The 19,979-nt window shown below is 39.1% G+C and overlaps 1 protein-coding gene across 1 annotated transcript in view; it reads left to right on the forward strand.

The window, feature by feature from the left end:
* clcn2c (chloride channel 2c) overlaps window positions 1–19,639 on the forward strand; it is a 194,984-nt gene extending 175,345 nt beyond the window's left edge. Inside the window, exons 23-24 of the mRNA XM_057838103.1 lie at window positions 6,987–7,073; window positions 16,894–19,639. Of these exons, the coding sequence (XP_057694086.1) occupies window positions 6,987–7,073; window positions 16,894–17,088 (282 nt within the window). The 3' untranslated portion in view covers window positions 17,089–19,639. The remainder of the gene's footprint in view (window positions 1–6,986; window positions 7,074–16,893) is intronic.
* The last annotated feature ends 340 nt before the right edge of the window (window positions 19,640–19,979 follow it).

Here is a 19,979-nt window from a genome sequence, read left to right on the forward strand (position 1 = left end):
ACCGGATTATTTTATTTGTTAATACCAGTGCAAAAATTCAATACGATCATCTTAATACTGATTTGCAATTAAACTGTCAAATATCTAAATGTAGTATTGTTTTCATTTCAGAGCAGCACATTTGACAACTTACTATTTACACTTTAGTGAAAACAATAGTGACCAAAAATAATAGTGATGAGCATAAAAACAAAAATACAACAGAGCGAGATTTAAATATGATGTGTTTGTTGTTCTATATTTAGAAATTAAACTTTCAATTTATTTTTATTTTCGTGACAGCAAGCATGCCGCGTTGGCTGGTAGCAGCAGCATTATATATGTGATCAAGATCATGCTAAAGAAAGTCCGTGCGCCCCCGACCCCAAACTCCTACTCCTCCCACAAAAGGAAAATGCATAACCGTGTCCTAAATCGAAATGCAAGTACGAGCCATGACTTTGATCCCATAGAAATAGGACAGACGACGCGGATGTTCTCCCTCGCTTTTGCAGCAGCGGGAGGGAGACGAGGCTGTGACAGCAGAATGATATCGCCTGTCACTCATTTCTGAAACTACGACGCACGGTCAATGAGGAGCCTGTGTGTAAGAGAGGGAGGGACCGAGCAATGTCACTTCCCGTTCAGTTATACTGCGAAGCGGTCTTTGGTGATTCGTTCGGCAACGTCACTTCCCGTTCAGTAACCGAACGAGTCATTTGGCCGAAGAGGGAGATGAGGGGGGCGAACGATTCGTTGAACGATTTGTTTGAACGAGTCTTTTTACTGAACAAACTGAAATGGATTCGTTTCCTCAAGTGAACGACAGATCCCGTCACTAATGAGCACTGCCAGAGACCTACAAAATGACCTCCAGCTGGCCACTGGTGTGAAAGTTTCTGACCAAACACTCAGAAACGTGCTCCATGAGGGTAGCACGAGGGCCGACATCCTGTAGTGGGCCCTGTGCTCACTGCCCGGCACTGAAGAGCTCGACTGGCATTTACCATAGACCACCAGAATTGGCAGCTACGCCACTGGTGCCCTGTGCTCTTCACTGATGAGAGCAGGTTCAACCTGAGCACATGAAATAGACATGAAGGGATCTGGAGATGCCATGGAGACTGCAACATCATTCAGCATGACCAGTTTGGTGGTGGATCAGTGATTGTCTGGCGAGGCATATCCCTGGAAGGACATACAGACCTCTATAGGTTAGATAATAACACCCAGACTGCTATTAGGTATCAGGATGAGATCTTTGGATCCATTGTCAAAACCTATGCTGGTACAGTAGGACCTACATTTCTCCCAGTCCATGACGATGCCCGACCTCATATGACTATAATATGCAGGCAGTTCCTGGAAGATGAAGGAATTGATCCCATTGACTGCCCTCTACGTTCACCTGACCTAAACCCAATGGAACACCTCTAATTACATAATAATAGTCAACACAAATCATATTTAAATGGATTGCGGGCAACTCTGGACACGGAAAGTTGAAGCCCTCGGCCAAAAAGGTGAAGCCCTGCTGTAGAAGACACTCTTTCAACATTGTTCCTGCACAGCCACACACGGTCATGTAGTGTTTCCAAACATGCCACCTCCTAATTCTTTGTGGGTTGCAGCTGCGGCGGTATCTAATATCCTCCGTTCACAGCACTACCTTCTCTCTGTCCTTTGTTGTCTGGGTGCTGTGTTGATACCTTTTAAACATTTAAGAGAGGGATCCCGCATCCTATCCATCACTACAACAGTAAAAGCTACACCACACACAATCTCCTTCAGAATAATAAATACAGCCCAGTGCAACTCTTAGTGCTGTTTACAGACATGCTTGGTTATACTCTTTATGCACTGTGAGATTCTGTATATGTGACTTTCAATATCTTGTGCAAGATCTCATTTTTGACCTTTCTGCAGCATACCGACCTTTTTCGAATCCATTCAGTATGCACACAATACATTTGAAGGATTCTGAATGTCGCAGCAGCAATAGGTGCTCCCGGCACAATCATGGCAAATGCCGCAATTTGTGTGATCTGAAGGGATTTTCATAGAATCTAGGAATAAAACCTCTTAAGCCAAAGGATTTAAGTACTTTAAATGGGTTCTCTAATTATAATCAATACAAGCTACCAAGTGTGGAATATGTACCAGTTGTCCTGTTTCGTGACCGTGAAATATATAATTCAAGGTGCTGTATTTGTTATACTATCGTAATGATTGTTCCATTTCTAGAAAGAGAACAATGTACTATTTTCAGCAATGACCTCACTCATACTTAGATTCATTATATTAGTCGTATTAGCTATAGCTGTTAGGGTGCACTAGGAATAGGGCCCCAAAGCAGAAGAGGGAGAATGTCAGTAATCATTTGCAAGGTTTATTGATAAGAGCGTGCATGAGGGTCGCTGCAGAGCACAAGCATGCTGGGTAGTAGCTGGCAAAAGTTGACGGACAGTCAATCGGGTGACGGTACAGCTCAGGGATCAGGCACGGGGAATCCTGGGACGGAAAAGAAGTCAAATTAGCCAGGTGTGATACAATACGAGAACTACCTGAATGCTGCACGTGACTGACGGGGATTCCGAAAGAGTTGGTCTGGCAACGAGCGGTCACGACAAGCAGGCTTGTATAGGCGGCTGATTGTGATCGCTCGCAGCTGTCGTTGTTCCCCATGTCTGGCCTTCAGCTTGCAATCAAGGAGCCTACTTTACCAATTCATTCAGCTGCTATTGCAATGTGTACAGCTCCAAAATGTTCTCTTTTTTTTTTACTCAGCGTAGCAATCTGGTTGGTTTTTTTCTTTTCCTTCCTTTAGCTTGCTTGGTTTGACAATTTTCTCTGTGTGTAGTCATCCTTAATTTTGGATCAGGATGTGTTGAATGAATGGAATGTAGCCTATTTGCAGACATATAGGCTAAACTGAGAAGATTGGAATTTTGGCTTTTTGTAATATAATGCAATAAGCATACAGTACCCCTTAATACACCGGCTTCTCCCCCACTGGCGACAAAAAAAAAAAAAAAGAAAAAAAAGAAAAAACTGACAAAGGGTCAGCAGTTTTAGATGGAATTTCATTCCTCTGAATTTGTATGCATGTTAGACGAAGACAACTCAGCAATTTACATTTACATCAGGATCTGGTGCTCAGTTGCACCATGCCTGCCGCACAGTTCATAATAGTATATTTTAACATCCAGGTATCAAAATATGCAAAATATCTGTATCAATTCTCTTGACGAATGAAACTACAGTGTGTTCTCAGATGGGAAACCAGTTACATATGCTTGGGCCAGACTTGAATGCATTTGCCACCATTTACTTACCAGCACAGTAAGATCTCACTCAAGTATCCCCCAATGCCTTCTCTGGTTCAACAGAAAGTGCAATTAGGCAATAAAAAGATGTAGAAAAAACAGCATCAGGCCAGCAACCTATCTGATCTGCCAGTAAACTTTCTGACCTTGCGCTCTCTCTATTGCTTTCAGCAGGATGCATGCAGTGAGGAGAAGATTAAATGCAACTTTAATGATCCTTGTGGGAAAGGAAAATATTTGCTCTTGCAAATGCTGTGCTAATGAGTCAGAGAGTTTGGAAGTGAAACGGTTGTGTAAACAGGTTTAAGATACCTGCATCAAAGCGGTGTTTAGTGTACCTTTGCTCACACTTCTTGTAGGGTTAGCTTGGCATGGAGTACTGAAATATTTCATTTTCAAGCATGCCAATAAGATCGTGAACATTTCTGCATGTGTTTGGATCACATCTGTTTGTACTGAATGGATATACAGTACTAAAATAAAACAGATTTGATTCCAAAACACCAGGATTTATGTAATACATTTCCCCTAAATTGTTTGGATTTTAACCTGTCGGCCAAATACTGTATCTCAAAAACTTTACCCAATTGACACTTTTGAATTCATTTTTCTTTTTTAGTGACCCACTTTTATGCAGGATGCATTCTCCTTGTAAACCACTGTAACAAGGGACGCACACAGACAATTTAATACAAAAATACGACCTTTCATAATTAGGGTTGTTCCGATCATGTTTTTTTGCTCCCGATCCGATCCCGATCGTTTTAGTTTGAGTATCTGCCGATCCCGATATTTCCCGATCCGATTGCTTTTTTTGCTCCCGATTCAATTCCAATCATTCCCGATAATTTTTCCCGATCATATACATTTTGGCAATGCATTAAGAAAAAAATGAATAAAACTCGGACGAATATATATAACATACAGTACATAAGTACTGTATTTGTTTATTATGACAATAAATCCTCAAGATGGCATTTACATTATTAACATTCTTTCTGTGAGAGGGATCCACGGATAGACAGACTTGTGACTTTGTATATTGTGACTAAATATTGCCATCTAGTGTATTTGTTGAGCTTTCAGTAAATGATACTGTAGCCATGCCCCAATGCATGATGGGAAGTGGAACCATGACTGTGCGTAGTGCTACCAATTGATATACCTTCTTTGCGTTGGGAAATAATATAAGATGTTAAGAAAAAGATCAATTTCTACCTTGCTTCCCCACATTGCTTCCCATGATATTTCTGATCGTAGGGATAGGGATTGTAAGGCATTAGCCAATTAAAAAAAGGCTCCAAAGGCTGCCAAAATTCACTCTACTCATTTTACGCTGCCTTTTATCTCTCTATGTAGGTGAAACGGCGCCATTACAGATTGAGCTCGACAATGCGTGAGTGGCTTGTGCAACGCGTGCATTAATTGTGTTAAATATTTTAACGTGATACATTTTTTAAAAAATTAATAACCGCCGTTATTGGGATAAATTTGATAACCCTACCTTAAGCCTAAACTAAAGACTCTGGATGAGTGTAACATATTATGTCTGTAACGAAAAATACAATTAGAAAATGATTTAATTAAAAAAAATATATACTTTTTTAAAAAAAAGGCATGGCCGATATTTTTTTGCCGATCCCGATACTTTGAAAATGACGTGATTGGACCCGATCGATCGGGACATCTCTATTCATAATACTTGGGGCTGCCAGAGTGTTTCTGCTTGAACTGATTATATCACACATTGAATATTGCATTGCATGTTGGCAACTGGCAGGTGTAAATGCATGCAATACATAGAATCCCTCTATAAAATCATTAAAGGTCTTTGCCAGAAACCAGTTATTCCATGTTTAACATTTTTCAAAAAGGAAAATTTATTGAGCCTTGAGAATTGGAAAAAAAAAATGAATGGCTTGTCTAATGTACAAGGTGTTACATGGTTTGCCCCACCTCCCATGTCAGGCTTTAAAATAAATAAAAATTAATTAAAAAGGGCCGCCTCTATAGGGGACTGTGAGGTCCCACTCAAAGAAAAACATCCTTTGGTCAAAATTCTCTTCTCTGTAAAGGCCACTAAGATCTGAAACAGTCTACCACTCGCCATCAGGGAGTGTCCTACAATTCAAACCTTCAAAACTCACCTCAAGCAGTCGTTGAAAGTTAACCAGTCCTGTAACCAATACATTTTTAACTCCTTAGTCATCTACTGCACTGTGTTGCATTTTATTATAACCTTTTGTTCTTTCTCATGTATTACCTGTCCAGGGACTGCGGATGTAAATTAACATTTTTGCTATAATCTGGCATATTTACGTCTTTTAGATACGTCAATAGATTTTCATTAATGTGCACTGTCCCCATCGAATAAATAAATAAATAAATAAATAAATAAAATAACACAAAGTAGGTTTGCCGTTGAAGATAATGAACAATTTTTGTGTAGTGTGAACAAAACAAGAGATTATCAAAAATATAAAAGAGGTGGCCTCATCTGGCATGCATTCTTAAGTGTTTTCAGTCTCTTCTGCAGTTCTTTGTGAACGATAACCAGTTCAGACTATGCTGTCACCTGTGCGTAATCATTGTTGTTAATAACGGCGTTAGAGTATAACGGCGTTATTAACGGTGTTTATTTTTTTTCAGTTGTGAGTAATCTAATTGCTTACTTGTCTCATCTTTGAAACGCCGTTACCTTTACTGAGGATGTAAAGGCGTGTGTTACTATGCGTTACTAGGTTGGTTGAGTGACACGAGAAAAATGAGAGACACGGACTCACGGAGAAAGCAGAGCAGGAGTGGGGAGGAGGAAAGGGAGTTGTGACGCCGTTGCAAACGCGATGCTCTGGGTGGCTCCAATATGACCTGACTGTAGCCGATAGCCTACAAACTATGCCCACATGATGCTACAATAGACATCACATGTATAGAGAACTAGATGTGAAATGATAGACTCACCGGCGTTAGTAAACAGCCGCCGTCTTAAAGCAGTAGACTTCACAGGAAGGCTCTGTTGTAGAGAGCCTTCCTAGCGAACCTAAGTAACTTTTTATCTAAAATACTCATTAATCGGCAAAATCTTGACTTGAATCTATCTTTAAATGATTAAACAGTCGAAACAGTGATACTTTCCCATGTCGAAAGTAGACAGAAGGGAACTAATGCAACAGCAAGAGCAATTTTAACAACTTTAACGGTTGATTCACAACATTAAATGACTTCCAAACATAGCAAAGGTTACTATCTAGTTCAATAGCAAAGGTTACTATCGAGTTATTGCAATATCCGCAATACCCCTGCGTCTAGTTAAGTTTAGGGTAAAGAATTGGGCTAGGGCCAATTGTCCCAAAGACCCTTTGAACTTCACATAGTGTGACCTAGGTTTTTTTTTTTTTTGAATGAAAAAAAAAAAAACATGAATAGTAACACAAATTACTTTGCCAAGCAGCTAATTACTCTTACATTCAGGTAACTGAGTCACTAGCTCAATTACTTTTTGGGAGAAGTAATTTGTAACTGTAATTACTTTTTTAAAGTAAGGTTAACAACACTATGCATAATACATGAAAATTTATATACAGCATATATATATACTGTATAAACTGTTTTTATCTGAATAAAAGTGCCTGATATGTCTATTCAGAGCATTTCTCATCACTGCTGATGTGTTACTTCCAGACACACACCATCTTTTCCCTGCTGGGCCTTGACCACGCCTATGTCACGAGTATCGGACGCCTCATTGGAGTGGTTTCCCTTAAAGAGGTAAAGACATTGTTGCTTTTTAGATATAGAATAAATCAGTTTTTTTCATTAATTCAGCTCAAGCTGTGTGCAGACGCACTCCTCCGAGCTCCCAAGAGCAACTTATCTCAACCGATAAGCGCTCAGGGCCAACTCAGGGCGAGCAAGCTCAACTCCCAGTATGGCTCCAAAGAATTTGAAATCTGGAGACTTGGATGTAATAAAATCCTCCATACAGAAATTGGAGGTCTCCTTGACTGGCTTGATTCAAAACCAGAATCAAGAAATCGTCAGAGAGCTCTAGTTAATGCGCGCTGAAAACGAGAAACTCAAGCAGGCGGTCGAGGAGAGAGATGTTTGCATCAAAAGGCTGGAAATTTTGGCTGACGATCTCGACCAGTGCCGACGTGCAAATGAGCTCATCATTTCGGGATTACAACTGACGCCTAGCCCAGGTGATACAGTGGCGCAACTGGCAATTGCTAAGCTGAAAGAGTACGGAATAAACATGGAACCGCTGGACATCCGTCGCTGCTTTCTGCTCCCATCTGGGGGGAGAGGACCGGCAACGGTGCTCATGAAGCTGGCAGACCACAAGACCAAGACTGCCCTGCTTAACCAGCGCCGCCACCTGAAAGGGTCGAAATTTTTTTTTGAATGACAACTTGACTCACCGAAATACCGAAATTGCAAGAAAAGCACGTCAACTCAAGAAAGCTGGGAAAATAGCCAACACCTGGGTCTCGGATTGCAGGATCCTTATCAAGATGCAAGATATGAAGACTAAAGCTATTAGGAGTCTTGACGAGCTGACCCCACTTGAAAATTAATGATGACATCTGAAACCACACTTCGATTAAAACTGGATGAACAGATTGAAGAGTGCCATGATGACCCAAATGAGTAGCTTGATCTGGACCACAACCTCTACAATAGCTGGATAACTGTAAATACTACACAGCGGACCAGTATAACAACTCCATGGATGTGGACGGTAAGCTGAAACGGCAGGAGTCTCTACAAGAATTTTGAACACATTAAGGATTATCTACTAAAGATAACAAAGGCTCTGACTTTAATTTACACGGATATAACATGGCACAAATAATTCGGGCATCTAAAAGGGGGGTGGGGTGTTGCAATTATGATTGACAATCTCCTGGAATGTATTACAATTGAGCTCCTTATCCCAATTGTAAAAACATAATTATCTGCTGTGTCTACCGAGCTCCTGATTCAAATGTCCAGCTTACTGAATATATGGAAAAGATACTGTTTAAAACAAATAATAAGCATGTCTTTTGTTGTGGAGACATTAATCACAGTGATTTTTGTGTGTGCCAATTGTTGCACTTTTGCTACACACATAGCCACAACAAAATGTTCCCACAGCAAATAGATGCTAGAATGTCAGGGACATGACAAAGCCATAAGCTTGTACGCCCTGAAATTCAGACCACTAATCTTGTGCAAGAGACTGCTGTGTCAACAACCGCAATCGAGCTGCTTGACTGGACGCTGAGTTATTGTAAACCCAGATTATTGATTGTGTTATAGTACAATTTGTGGCCATGTGATGTATGTAACTGTACCATGTCTGATTAGGCGTGTTTAGCTGTATGGGGGGACGGGAAACTGATAAGCATATGCTTCCTCCCGTCTGCCTTTGTCGTCTTATTCGGTTCCTTCCTTCGGGCAAATCAGATCACATTTTGTAATTGTCAATGATTGTCAATGATACCGATGATGATGACAATAAATATTTCATTCATTCATTCATTCATTCAAATATCTTTTTTTTTTTTTTTTTTTTTTTTTTAGTAAACACGTTAAGACTGAACTAACTTTGAAGTAAACTGTATTTAGATTTAGATCCTACAAATGCACTACAGTATAGACCCTACTCACGTGACGTCACTGCCACGCCCCCGTGGTAAAGTATTTATAAGCCTCCAAGCTCTTAAAGTTTTTCAAACTTTCGTGAGAATAGGCTGATTTTGTGTGGACAAGATAGTTGTAAATATCAGGGTAGCAGACGTCAGGCAAAGACGGCGAAGACAGCGGGTCGAAAAACATCGATTTAGGCATCAAATGTGGATCTGGCGAATGGATAAACTGAAGCTTTTCCACATAACGCCTTTTATGCAACGCATCCAATGAGTTTACAGCGTCAGATAACACCGGGGCTTCCATGAATTGCTCTATAACTTGCACGACTAATTGAAAACAATGAGAATAGGTCTAAAAAATACGGACAATATGGCGGCCGGATACAGCGACACGTCATTTTGTGACGTAGGTGAGTAGGGTCTATAATTGAATAATCCAAATGGGATTACCTCAATGACAGCGCAATGCATAGAAAACTGACTGGCCTGGTTGAAGATGCTATTACCAGAAGGCATATGGAGTGGGCAATATTTCAAGTTTTTAGCTCAGAAATTTAAGTGTTGCCTATAAACTTGATAATTCACCTTAATACAAATCATTTTGGTCAGGTTAACGGTGTTAAATTGACAAGTTCAGTTCGTAACAAGTATTTTAAGAATACTTGAGAATTTGATTTATGTCAACCAAGTTAGCAGCACTTACAGCACTTACTTCCATGTACTTATGTAAAGTGGCAAAAAAGGCTCCATCTCTAGATGTCCATTTACTGTCAGTCTAAAGATGTTCTCTATTTTCCTCAATAACAATTTCAGCCTCCAATCCCAATTCCCACTCATTGTGAATTGGCCAGAGAAGGAGAGAGGATTGTTGGTAAGCCCAGCGTTGTTTGTCCCTGACATTTGTTCTGCGTTGAAACCAGCAGACAATACCCCATCCAAGGCAGATAAAAACCAGCATGACACTTCGTCAGACAGACATGCTATTATATCACTGCCTGGCTCACTGTTCCATATGGAGGTGGTGAGATGATTTTAATCATTTGCATATCTGTTGCTCAGAATTAAAATGGGACGTTATCGGTAAAAGCAAGAACACCAAATCTGTATTTGGGAGCCACAATTTGTAGTAGTAGATAACAAACACTGTCAAGGAAATACCGTATTACAGTTTTTCTGAATTGCTTTGGTATGTTTCTCAGCTCAGAATTGAAATTCTCAAAACTACTTGTTCAAACCTCACAACATCGTATCACTATTGCACATAAAAAAGCAGTTTCTCATTTCTATGAGCAAGTTGCAGATTTTTTTTGTGCATCCATGCAAATGATTTTGTACAATTCTCTGCTGTTTCCGACATTATCAGTTGCATCTGTCATGATGGCCAAAATGGACGATCATGGATCACTATTGAAAAGTCTCACCACCCACAAAGTTTAGTCATTTCTTCATTGCATAAATCTTTACATGCAAAATGGATGAACATGTTGTCAGAATATATGAAGATGTGTGTGCTTATTTCAAAGCATTTTCGTTACTTATTTTACGTAACTTTTTTTAACCTGCCAAAATTTATGATATTTTGGGACAATGTGGTTTTCCACCGCTCCAACATAACCAGGGAATGGTTTGCAACCCACAAGTGAATGGTAATAGTTTCTCCCAACATACTCCCCATTCCTCAATCCCATAGAATATTTTTTTTCCATATGGAGATGGCAAGTCTATGATCGCCAGAGAGAACTCACTCCAAAATTTTCTATGGGGATGAGATCTGGAGGGGGAGGGAGTTGAAAGAACTCCCTCCCCCTCCAGATCTCATCCCCATAGAATCCCCAGATTTTCTATGGGGTTGAGATCTGGAGAGTGGCTAGGCCACTCCAGGACCTTGAAATGCTTCTTACAAAGCCACTCCTTTGTTGCCCTGGCTGTGTGTTTGGGATCATTGTCATGCTGAAAGACGCAGCCACGTCTCATCTTCAATGCCCTTGCTGATGGAAGGAGATTTTCACTCAAAATCTTTCGATACATGGCCCCATTCATTCTCTCCTTTACACAGATCAGTCATCCTGGTCCCTTTGCAGAAAAAAAGCCCTAAAGCATGATGTTTCCACCCCCATGCTTCACATTGGGTATGGTGTTCTTCTGATGCAATTCATTATTCTTTCTCTTCCAAACACGAGAACCTGTGTTTCTACCAAAAAGTTCTATTTTGGTTTCATCTGACCATAACACATTCTCCCAGTCCTCTTCTGCATCGTCCAAATGCTCTCTAGCGAACCGCAGGCGGGCCTGGACGTGTACTTTCTTCACCAGGGGGACACGTCTGGCAGTGCAGGATTTGAGTCCCTGGCGGCGCATTGTGTTACTGATAGTAGCCTTTGTTACTGTGGTCCCAGCTCTCTGTAGATCATTCACTAGGTGCCCCGTGTGGTTCTGGGATTTTTGCTCACCGTTCTTATCATCATTTTGACGCCACGGAGTGAGATCTTGCTTGGAGCCTCAGATCGAGGGAGCTTATCAGTGGTCTTGTATGTCTTCCATTTTCTAATAATTGCTCCCGAAGTTGATTTCTTTACACCAAGCGTTTTACCTATTGCAGATTCAGTCTTTCCAGCCTGGTACAGGTCTACAATTTAGTCTCTGGTGTCCTTCGACAGCTCTTTGGTCTTGGCCATAGTGGAGTTTGGAGTGTGACTGACTGAGTATGTGGACAGGTGTCTTTTATACCGATGATGAGTTAAAACGGGTGCCATTAATACAGGTAACGAGTGGAGCCTCGTTAGACCTCGTTAGAAAAAGTTAGACCTCTTTGACAGCCAGAAATCTTGCTTGTTTGTAGGTGACCAAATACTTATTTTCCTCTCTAATTTGGAAATATATTCTTTAAAAATCAAACAGTATGATTTTCTGTTTTTTTTTCTCCACATTCTGTTTCTCATGGTTGAGGTTTACCCATGTTGACAATTACAGGCCTGTCTAATCTTTTCAAGTGGGAGAACTTGCACAATTGGTGATTAACTTAATACTTATTTGCCCCACTGTATATATATATATATATATATATATATTTTTTTTTTTTTTTTTTTTTTTTTTTTTAATTTTATAAACATCCTCCAACTTTGCCTAAGAAACAATTTGGCTGAAGATCTTGTTCAAAGCAAAATGGAAAAAAAATATACAAATCAAGAATGTTTTTATTTTTATTATTTATTGAGTTATTTTTATGTTATTGTTAATAGGGCAACTGTGGCCAAATTCTTACTTTGTTTGGTCTTAAAAAAATGTTGAGCTGTGTATAAATATATAAATAAAGGATTATGATACAGTGTGATATATAATAAGATAAGGGAAATTGAAAAGGCTGCGGGAAATTAAGGGAAGTGGTTTCCTAATATAATAAGTGAGATTTAAAAAATAAATGTGGGGGACGGGATGCAGCAGAGACGGAAAGCTTTTGGTGCTTTTTGAAACTTTCCAATGATGAGCGAAGCAAATTGCGAGGAGTTTGTGTTTTTCAGACAACTAAATATGAGGAAAAAATAAATGTAGATGTCAATTGTTTTGTATGTTTAAATTTAGGAGCAGATTGGAAACTACAAGGTTGTCAATTGTCTTATGATGGTTGACCCGACTGTTTAAGCCTTTGCCAAGGCAATTTAATAAAATTAGTTTGTCTTCTGGGCCATGACTTTTGATAAAAATTGTGTCGGTCCAAAACAAAGAAGTTATTATACCTTCTGAGACTGTGAATATAAATGCAGTCTCAATTTATTTTAGCATCTTCTCTTTCACTTTGGCAAGCGTGTGTGAGACCAAACCTGAACCATGTTCTTTGGTAGTTGTTGGGTGTCTGGACATAGTTTTTGCAATTATTGTATTTGCAAAGCGCTGCAGATGTTACTCTGGCTTTCCCCTTCTCTATTGTTAGTGTTTGCAACAGACAGCTTCAAAAGTCAAGGTCATTCTGACCTTATTTTCCTGATTTTGTAACTCTCACTGCACTCTTACATCTTGCTGTAGAGTAGAAAATGCTGTGTGCACCTTTGATTTGAACTGTAAACAATTGCAAATGATCCCCTGATCTATTTCATTACATGTGCAAAAGCTACATAATACACGATGATCATTAACATTATCATCATTTTCCCAAATCTTGATCTGATCTGTATTTCTTTTCGCTGATTTCATTCCCATGAAAACTTTAATGAAAAACGCCTTTGTTCTGCTACATTTCATGCATAAGAAGTCTGCTGCATTTTGCATCTTGACCATCGTGTAGACGACATCAAACGAATTAGTCCATGGCGCTCAACAATCTCACAACTGACACAATTCAACAAAGCACTGTATTAGCAATTATGGAGAATGATATAGCAAGTCAATAGCAAATAAATACATGGGTCTTTAACCAATGTCGATATTGATAATTTGGTAGAGTTATCATCTATCGGAACCAATTTTTATTACCTCTAAGTGTTTTTCTAATGTTTCTTCTATTTATTATAGCATAGTTAAATGCTATACAAAATTAGGACACATTTGTATTGGAAATTTTAAAATACTTTTTTTGTTCAAAAACAGTAGAACCGTAACAAAACAAATGCTCCCCATATACTGTCAATCTTTTTTTTGTTGTTGTCATAATCAATGTTGCATTAAAAGAACAAAAGTGATTGCTAGATCACCACCCTCACGTTGATGAGTTATTCTGCTTAACTCTTATTCCACAATTTCACTGGATTCCTATAGGGCTGCAGATATCGATAAGTAATCAATTAATCTATTGATTAATTAGTTCGAATAATCGAGTAATCGGATGACAAACATTTTATGCCTTGCTGAATAAATTTTAGGAGATGTCAAATGAAAGAAGAGTTTTGCTTGCAAAAATACTTGTTTTGGCTCCCTGAGATTGCACGTTCAACAGGGCATTAAATGCGAATACAAAATTTAATTCCTGAGGCTTTTTTTTCAAACTATACAGAATCGCACTTTGACTTCACACAAGCAATAAATCATTTAAAACTAAACTAAAATACCTGAGTTTAGCCTCAAATTGTATTAAAAAATAAATAAATGAGGAAGGACAACAAAAGAACAATTGGTTAACTTGAAAAGCAAAATCCACAAGCTTAAATGCTATTAAATGCTGTTTTTTGTTGTTATTGTTGTTTTTGTTTTGGGTTTTTTACAGAGCTAGCAACGAATCGTTCAAACACATATTACCATAAAAAAATTGTAAATATACTTCTAAACTAAATTATGAATGGATAAACAAACATATTCACTCAAACAAAAACATACCTTATGTTGGTCTTAACAGGGAGCAGCTGGATTCAGCTAAGTTCTGTCATATTTACTGTTGTATCCACCCAAATGAACAAAAACCAAATGCAACACTTTCTGAACAAACCATGACAACATCATTTTACCGTAGTTATACGAATCCTCAAAGCAGCAAAATTGGATTCTAAGCTTTTTTTCGAATGGTATTTCTTGAGTTGATCGATGAATTGTTGCAGCACTAGATTACTACTGTGTTATGAAAAAGTATCTCAACCTTTTGGAATTTCTCACATTTCTGCATAAAATCACCATCAAATGTGATTAGATCTTTGTCAAAATCGCACAGATGTTAAAACAGTGTCTGCTTGAACTAAAACCACCCAAACATTTATAGGTTTTCACATTTTAATGAGGATAGCATGCAAACAATGACAGAAGGGGGGAAATAAGTAAATGAACCCTCTGCCTAAGGAGACTTAAAACGCACTTGAAACCAATTTTTACCTAACAATTTAAGTCAGGTGTGTGCCCAATCATTGATCAGTGGTTCAAAGCTGCCCTGCCCACTATCATATGTATGATGTGCACACATCAACTATATGTAAAAGTATTGCCAAGAATTGTGTTCATTGGAGGACTCTACAGAGGAAGCCACTGCTGTCTAAAGAAAACATTGTTGCTCGTTTATTGTTCGCAAAAAGCACATCAACAAGCTACAGAGGTTTAGGCAAAATATTTTGTGGACCGATGAAACCAAAGTTGAATTGTTTGGGAGTAACACATAATGTCATGTGGGGAGAAAAATTTGAACTGCTCACCAACATCAACACATCATCCCCACATTCAAGCATGGTGGAGGGACTGTTTTGCTGCCTCAGGGCCTGGACAACTTGCAATCATTAATGGAAGAATGAATTCCAAAAGTTTTGCAGGAAAACCTGAGGCAGTCTCTCAGATAGTTGAAGCTAAAAGAGGATGGATGCTCCAGCAAGACAGTGATCCAAAACACAGAAGTAAATCAACTGCCAAAGTGTGTGTGTGTGTGTGGGTGGGTGGGTGGGTGTGTGTGTGTGTGTGTGGGGGGGGGGGGGGCACAAAATATTAAGTTTGATGGTTCATTCACTTATTTTTCCCCATTCTGTCATTGTTTGCATACTATCCTCATTAAAATATGAAAACCTATAAATGTTTGGGTGCTTTTGGTTAAAGCAGACAGTTTTACATATGTGTGATTTGAAAAAGAACAGATCACATTTGATGGTGATTTTATGCAGGAATGTGAGAAATTCCAAAAGGTTCAAATACTTTTTCATACCACTCTATATATAGAAATTAATTATTGTCACACAGTAAATTTCTAGTCATGGGTAAGAAAGAAAGAAAAAATGTATCGTTCGAAGTCCCGTATTATAGTTCATTATTGAAACATCATGCTTTTAAAAACAAGATGAGATGATTTACATTCCCTCAAATAATTAGAAAAAAATGATTGTTTCAGAAGGGTGGGTGCAGCGGTTGCGCTAGACTTTTTCGTTGTCTGACATTTTGACTGACAGTGTCATAAAAATCCGGTCATAATCTATTTTTACCCGTCACTTACATTTTTAAAATGATAATAATGACATATTCAATAGTATTTAGTTTTCATTCATTTTTAATTAATATTCTGTCCGAACAAGCTTAACAAGAGGCAAACAGACAGCGGAGTGCACCAGTCAGCGACGGGCAGACGTGCCGTTAGCAAAGCGACGAAGGCAGGACGAGGGACTTGCGTGCGGAAGTAAACATACGAGGAGAACAGAGTTTATTCAACATGGCTAGCGCGAGACAGACTGTTGTCAATGTCTCGTGTCGATGTGTTTTAGCTCATTTAAAACTGAATTTACCGCGGATTGGAACATATTCTCGGCTCTCCCGCCATCCGTGTTGCTGTAGAGACGACTTTCGGCGCGCACTAGTGACGTTGCTCGTGAAGAACACGTCACGCAAATAAACAAATCTGATTTGTCAATTGATTTTGTACCTACTCGAGAGGCTGTGTCCCAGACTTTTCTCTCAGTGTTTGAAAAATACAGGGAGAACAGTCTGACCGTGCCAGGCAAACACTCAGTTGCATTGACATTTTTCAGAGTAAGGCCAACGACGTCATGCATCAAGAGAGACAATAGCTAATTAATATGCTCAGTCGCCACCCTGTGGTCTGGGGTGTGAATTGCAACCTGTCAAAATGACGGATGGACATCAGTTTTTTCCGTCACCGTTTTAAAAAAACGGTCAACGACGGAAAATATTCGGTTAACGCGACCCCTGGGTGGGTGGTATTTTCCCCCCTCTGTCATTGTTTGCATGCTATCCTCATTAAAATGTGAAAACCTATAAATGTTTTGGGGGTTTTAGTTAAAGCAGACAGTTTTTTTCATCTGTGTGGTTTTGACAAACATCAGATCACATTTGATGGTGATTTTATACAGAAATGTGAGAAATTTCAAAAGGTTCAGATACTTTTTCATACCACTGTATAAAGCGAGCTATCAATTTTGGGGGAAAACATAGGATTTTACGTGCGTCTTATAACCTGAAAAATACTGTAATGACATCTTATTTTAGGTGTCTTAGCACCGATCTGTAGGAACTTCACTTGACTTATCTACTTTATATCTGTCCAGCTTCGAAAAGCCATCGAGGGCTCTGTGACAGTGAAAGGCGTGAAGGTGCGCCCGCCGCTGGCCAGCTTTCGAGAGAGCGGCACCAGCAGCAGTGAGAATGAGGCCACCGAGCTCCACAAGCTGTGGGATCGCCAAAAGAGCACATCGCTGCCCGGTGAATGCACCCCGTCAGAGTCTGACGAAAAATCCCAGTGATGCCCAGAACAGATGGAGGAAGCGTCAAAGGGGGGCGCCCTGAGGTCCGTAATCCCCTAATTCCTCAAAGCCTCGGATCAATATTTAAAATGGAAACAAATTTTACTACTTCATCGTTGTCCTCTTTTCTTACCCTACTGCACTGGTGCCATAAACTCTACAAGAACTTTGCAATGTCCATTCCAGACACTCCACAGGGAAGCAGGACACATCACAACTATTTTCCCTGCTCAGTGCCAACCACACATAGTAAACTTTCAAAAAAGGGATGTTCTCATGAAGACATTGTTTAGTGAACCAGCCTTTCATTTGGTCTTCCACTGTATATACTGTAAGTTTGGTGAAAAATGATTATCATTAATGTTTTGTGTAGGAAGGCAGACATGTATTTTGCTATTGTCTCATGGATACGGTTTTAATAGGCACTACTTTTTTGTGTATGATGGCACTATTTTTCGGACCAGAAAGGTGTATCTTGGGTGTTCTCGACATTTCAACGTTATGAACGGCGCATTAGCCAGCAGCCATTTGAATAATGTACACTACTTTGCTACTTTGCATAGACGTATGGTGTACATGCACACACATGACTGTGGCATTGCTCTCAAGGCTTTTTTTCCCTCATCTAAATATAGCGCTTACCGATCAGAGAAGGTTGAGAGGGTGGTAATGGAAAGAAGTGAGCAAGCAAGAGAGCAAAACAAGTTTCAGGAAGTGAATGGATGGCGGTAAGATGGGAGTTATCATTATACAACCAGCTGCTCTATGCCTTCTCATCCATCTGCCTTTGGTAGCCATATTACCTAATTTCCATTACTTTAGAAGCACAACTGCACATTACCTAAAAATAGAGCAATTCAGATCATTGAATATCATCGAGGTAGAGACCATAAATGAAATCAATAAGTAACCAATAGAAAGATTTTTTTAATAATTACCTTTCACTGCCACTAAATTATTTCTCAAACTGTCATCAGCAAAGCTTGACAGGTGAAATTTGAGCTATCGTTGCTTTAATGGCAGCATGGTTTCCTAGTCAGCAATCAGTCTGACATGGCAGACAATAAGTAATGTGTATTTAATATTTAATGTGAGCTAAATGGAAAGAAAAACACTGATTTGTCTTCCCTCTTCCATGGGAATGATGTCCACGGCGACATACAGAATTTTCTTTTTGTCCACAGTCGTGGCCTACATCTTTGTCGTTATAACAAAGCTTTGCACTGGTTTTATTCATTATGGCGATGAAAGGTAAAACACAATGAGAATGGATCTGCATTAGATAAAATAAACGTATTTGATTGGAATATGCCTTCCATCCACCGAGCTTTATTCCTAGTCCAATGTTTTTAAAGAAAGTGCAGCTCCCTAAAATTGTAACATTTTCTCGTGACTACAATCATAATTTAATGCCTTCACTTAACCAATCCTTGATATTGGACTCTTCCCAAGAGAGTTGGTGGATTTTTTTGTTAATATTGAGATGTGGATAATTATTTTATTATTCTGTCTTTTATTGTACTGTCTGAAATGTTTTAACTTTTTCCTGCACAAACATACCTGTTGTAGTAGATCGAATGAAGCCAATGTCATGGTAATGGTAGTGTCATGTTCAATATTCACGATGCCAGGAGAAGCACATGTCAAAGGGACCAGCAGCATGATTGGTGTGTTGGTGATCTCATAGCAATTGGTTGTGGAATAGTGGAAGGGTTACACACATGGTACTATACTTCACACGCGGGGCAAATTGTCCGAGCGTGCTGAGAAAAAATACAAAAAACAAAAAACAGGGTCATGATTGCCCACCATAGGGACTAAAAGAGATCTAATAGCAGGCTTTTTTAAAAAAATTTTGTGCCAAACATTGCGTTATTCTCTGGATTGTCTGCCTTACCCTTAGCAATATTTCACTACTCTTCTTTAATGAACACAAATATAGATGCATATATATTAGACAGGGGTAATCAGTCCGTCGCTGGTGATTTTTTTTTTTTTCTTTCCTCACGAATGATTTACATGTTAATAATCAAATTGTGCAATAACTGTTGTTCATCTCATGTAACCCTGTTTTGATTGATTACATGAATACGAAGATAACCTTATTTTTGTAAAGAAACCCAAAGAAATAAAATGTTAAAAAAAATGTATATTTGGAGTAGGCCACAAACCACTTTGTTTCCCCAAACCTAATAGCAGTAATAGTGTCGGTAAAATCAGTACATAAGACTGATCTTTACGGAGCTATGTACCTGGATAAGATTGGTGGCCAAAAATGGTACTGCCACTAATTATTGAAGAGCTCAACCTTTGGGCTGCCAGATGAGAGCTTCGCAATGGAAAATTAAGTTGCGTTATGATTCCATAGTTGCATTACAATCAGAAAAGACAGAGGTTAACAAATTACTAACGTTAGCAATTATCATACAGCATGTGTAGTCTACAACCTATGTCTACGACATACCGAAAATTAAATGAGTGCATGCTAGAGTCTTCAAACATATACAGTGGGGCAAATATGTATTTAATCAATGACTAATTGTGCAAGTTCTCCCACTTGAAAATATTAGAGAGGCCTGTAATCGTCAACATGGGTAAACCTCAACCATGAGAGAGAATGTGGGAAAAAAAAAAAAAAAAAAACTGAAAATCACATTGTTTGATTTTTAAAGAATTTATTTGCAAATCATGGTGGAAAATAAGTATTTGGTATATACCAAAGGTTCATCTCAATACTTTGTTATGTACCCGTTGTTGGCAATAACAGAGGCCAAACGTTTTCTGTAACTCTTCACAAGCTTTTCACACACTGTTGCTGGTATTTTGGCCCATTCCTCCATGCAGATCTCCTCTAGAGCAGTGATGTTTTGGGGCTGCCGTTGGGCAACACT

Source organism: Corythoichthys intestinalis, chromosome 6 (assembly GCF_030265065.1).
Source record: "Corythoichthys intestinalis isolate RoL2023-P3 chromosome 6, ASM3026506v1, whole genome shotgun sequence".
NCBI classification, from domain to species: domain Eukaryota; kingdom Metazoa; phylum Chordata; class Actinopteri; order Syngnathiformes; family Syngnathidae; genus Corythoichthys; species Corythoichthys intestinalis.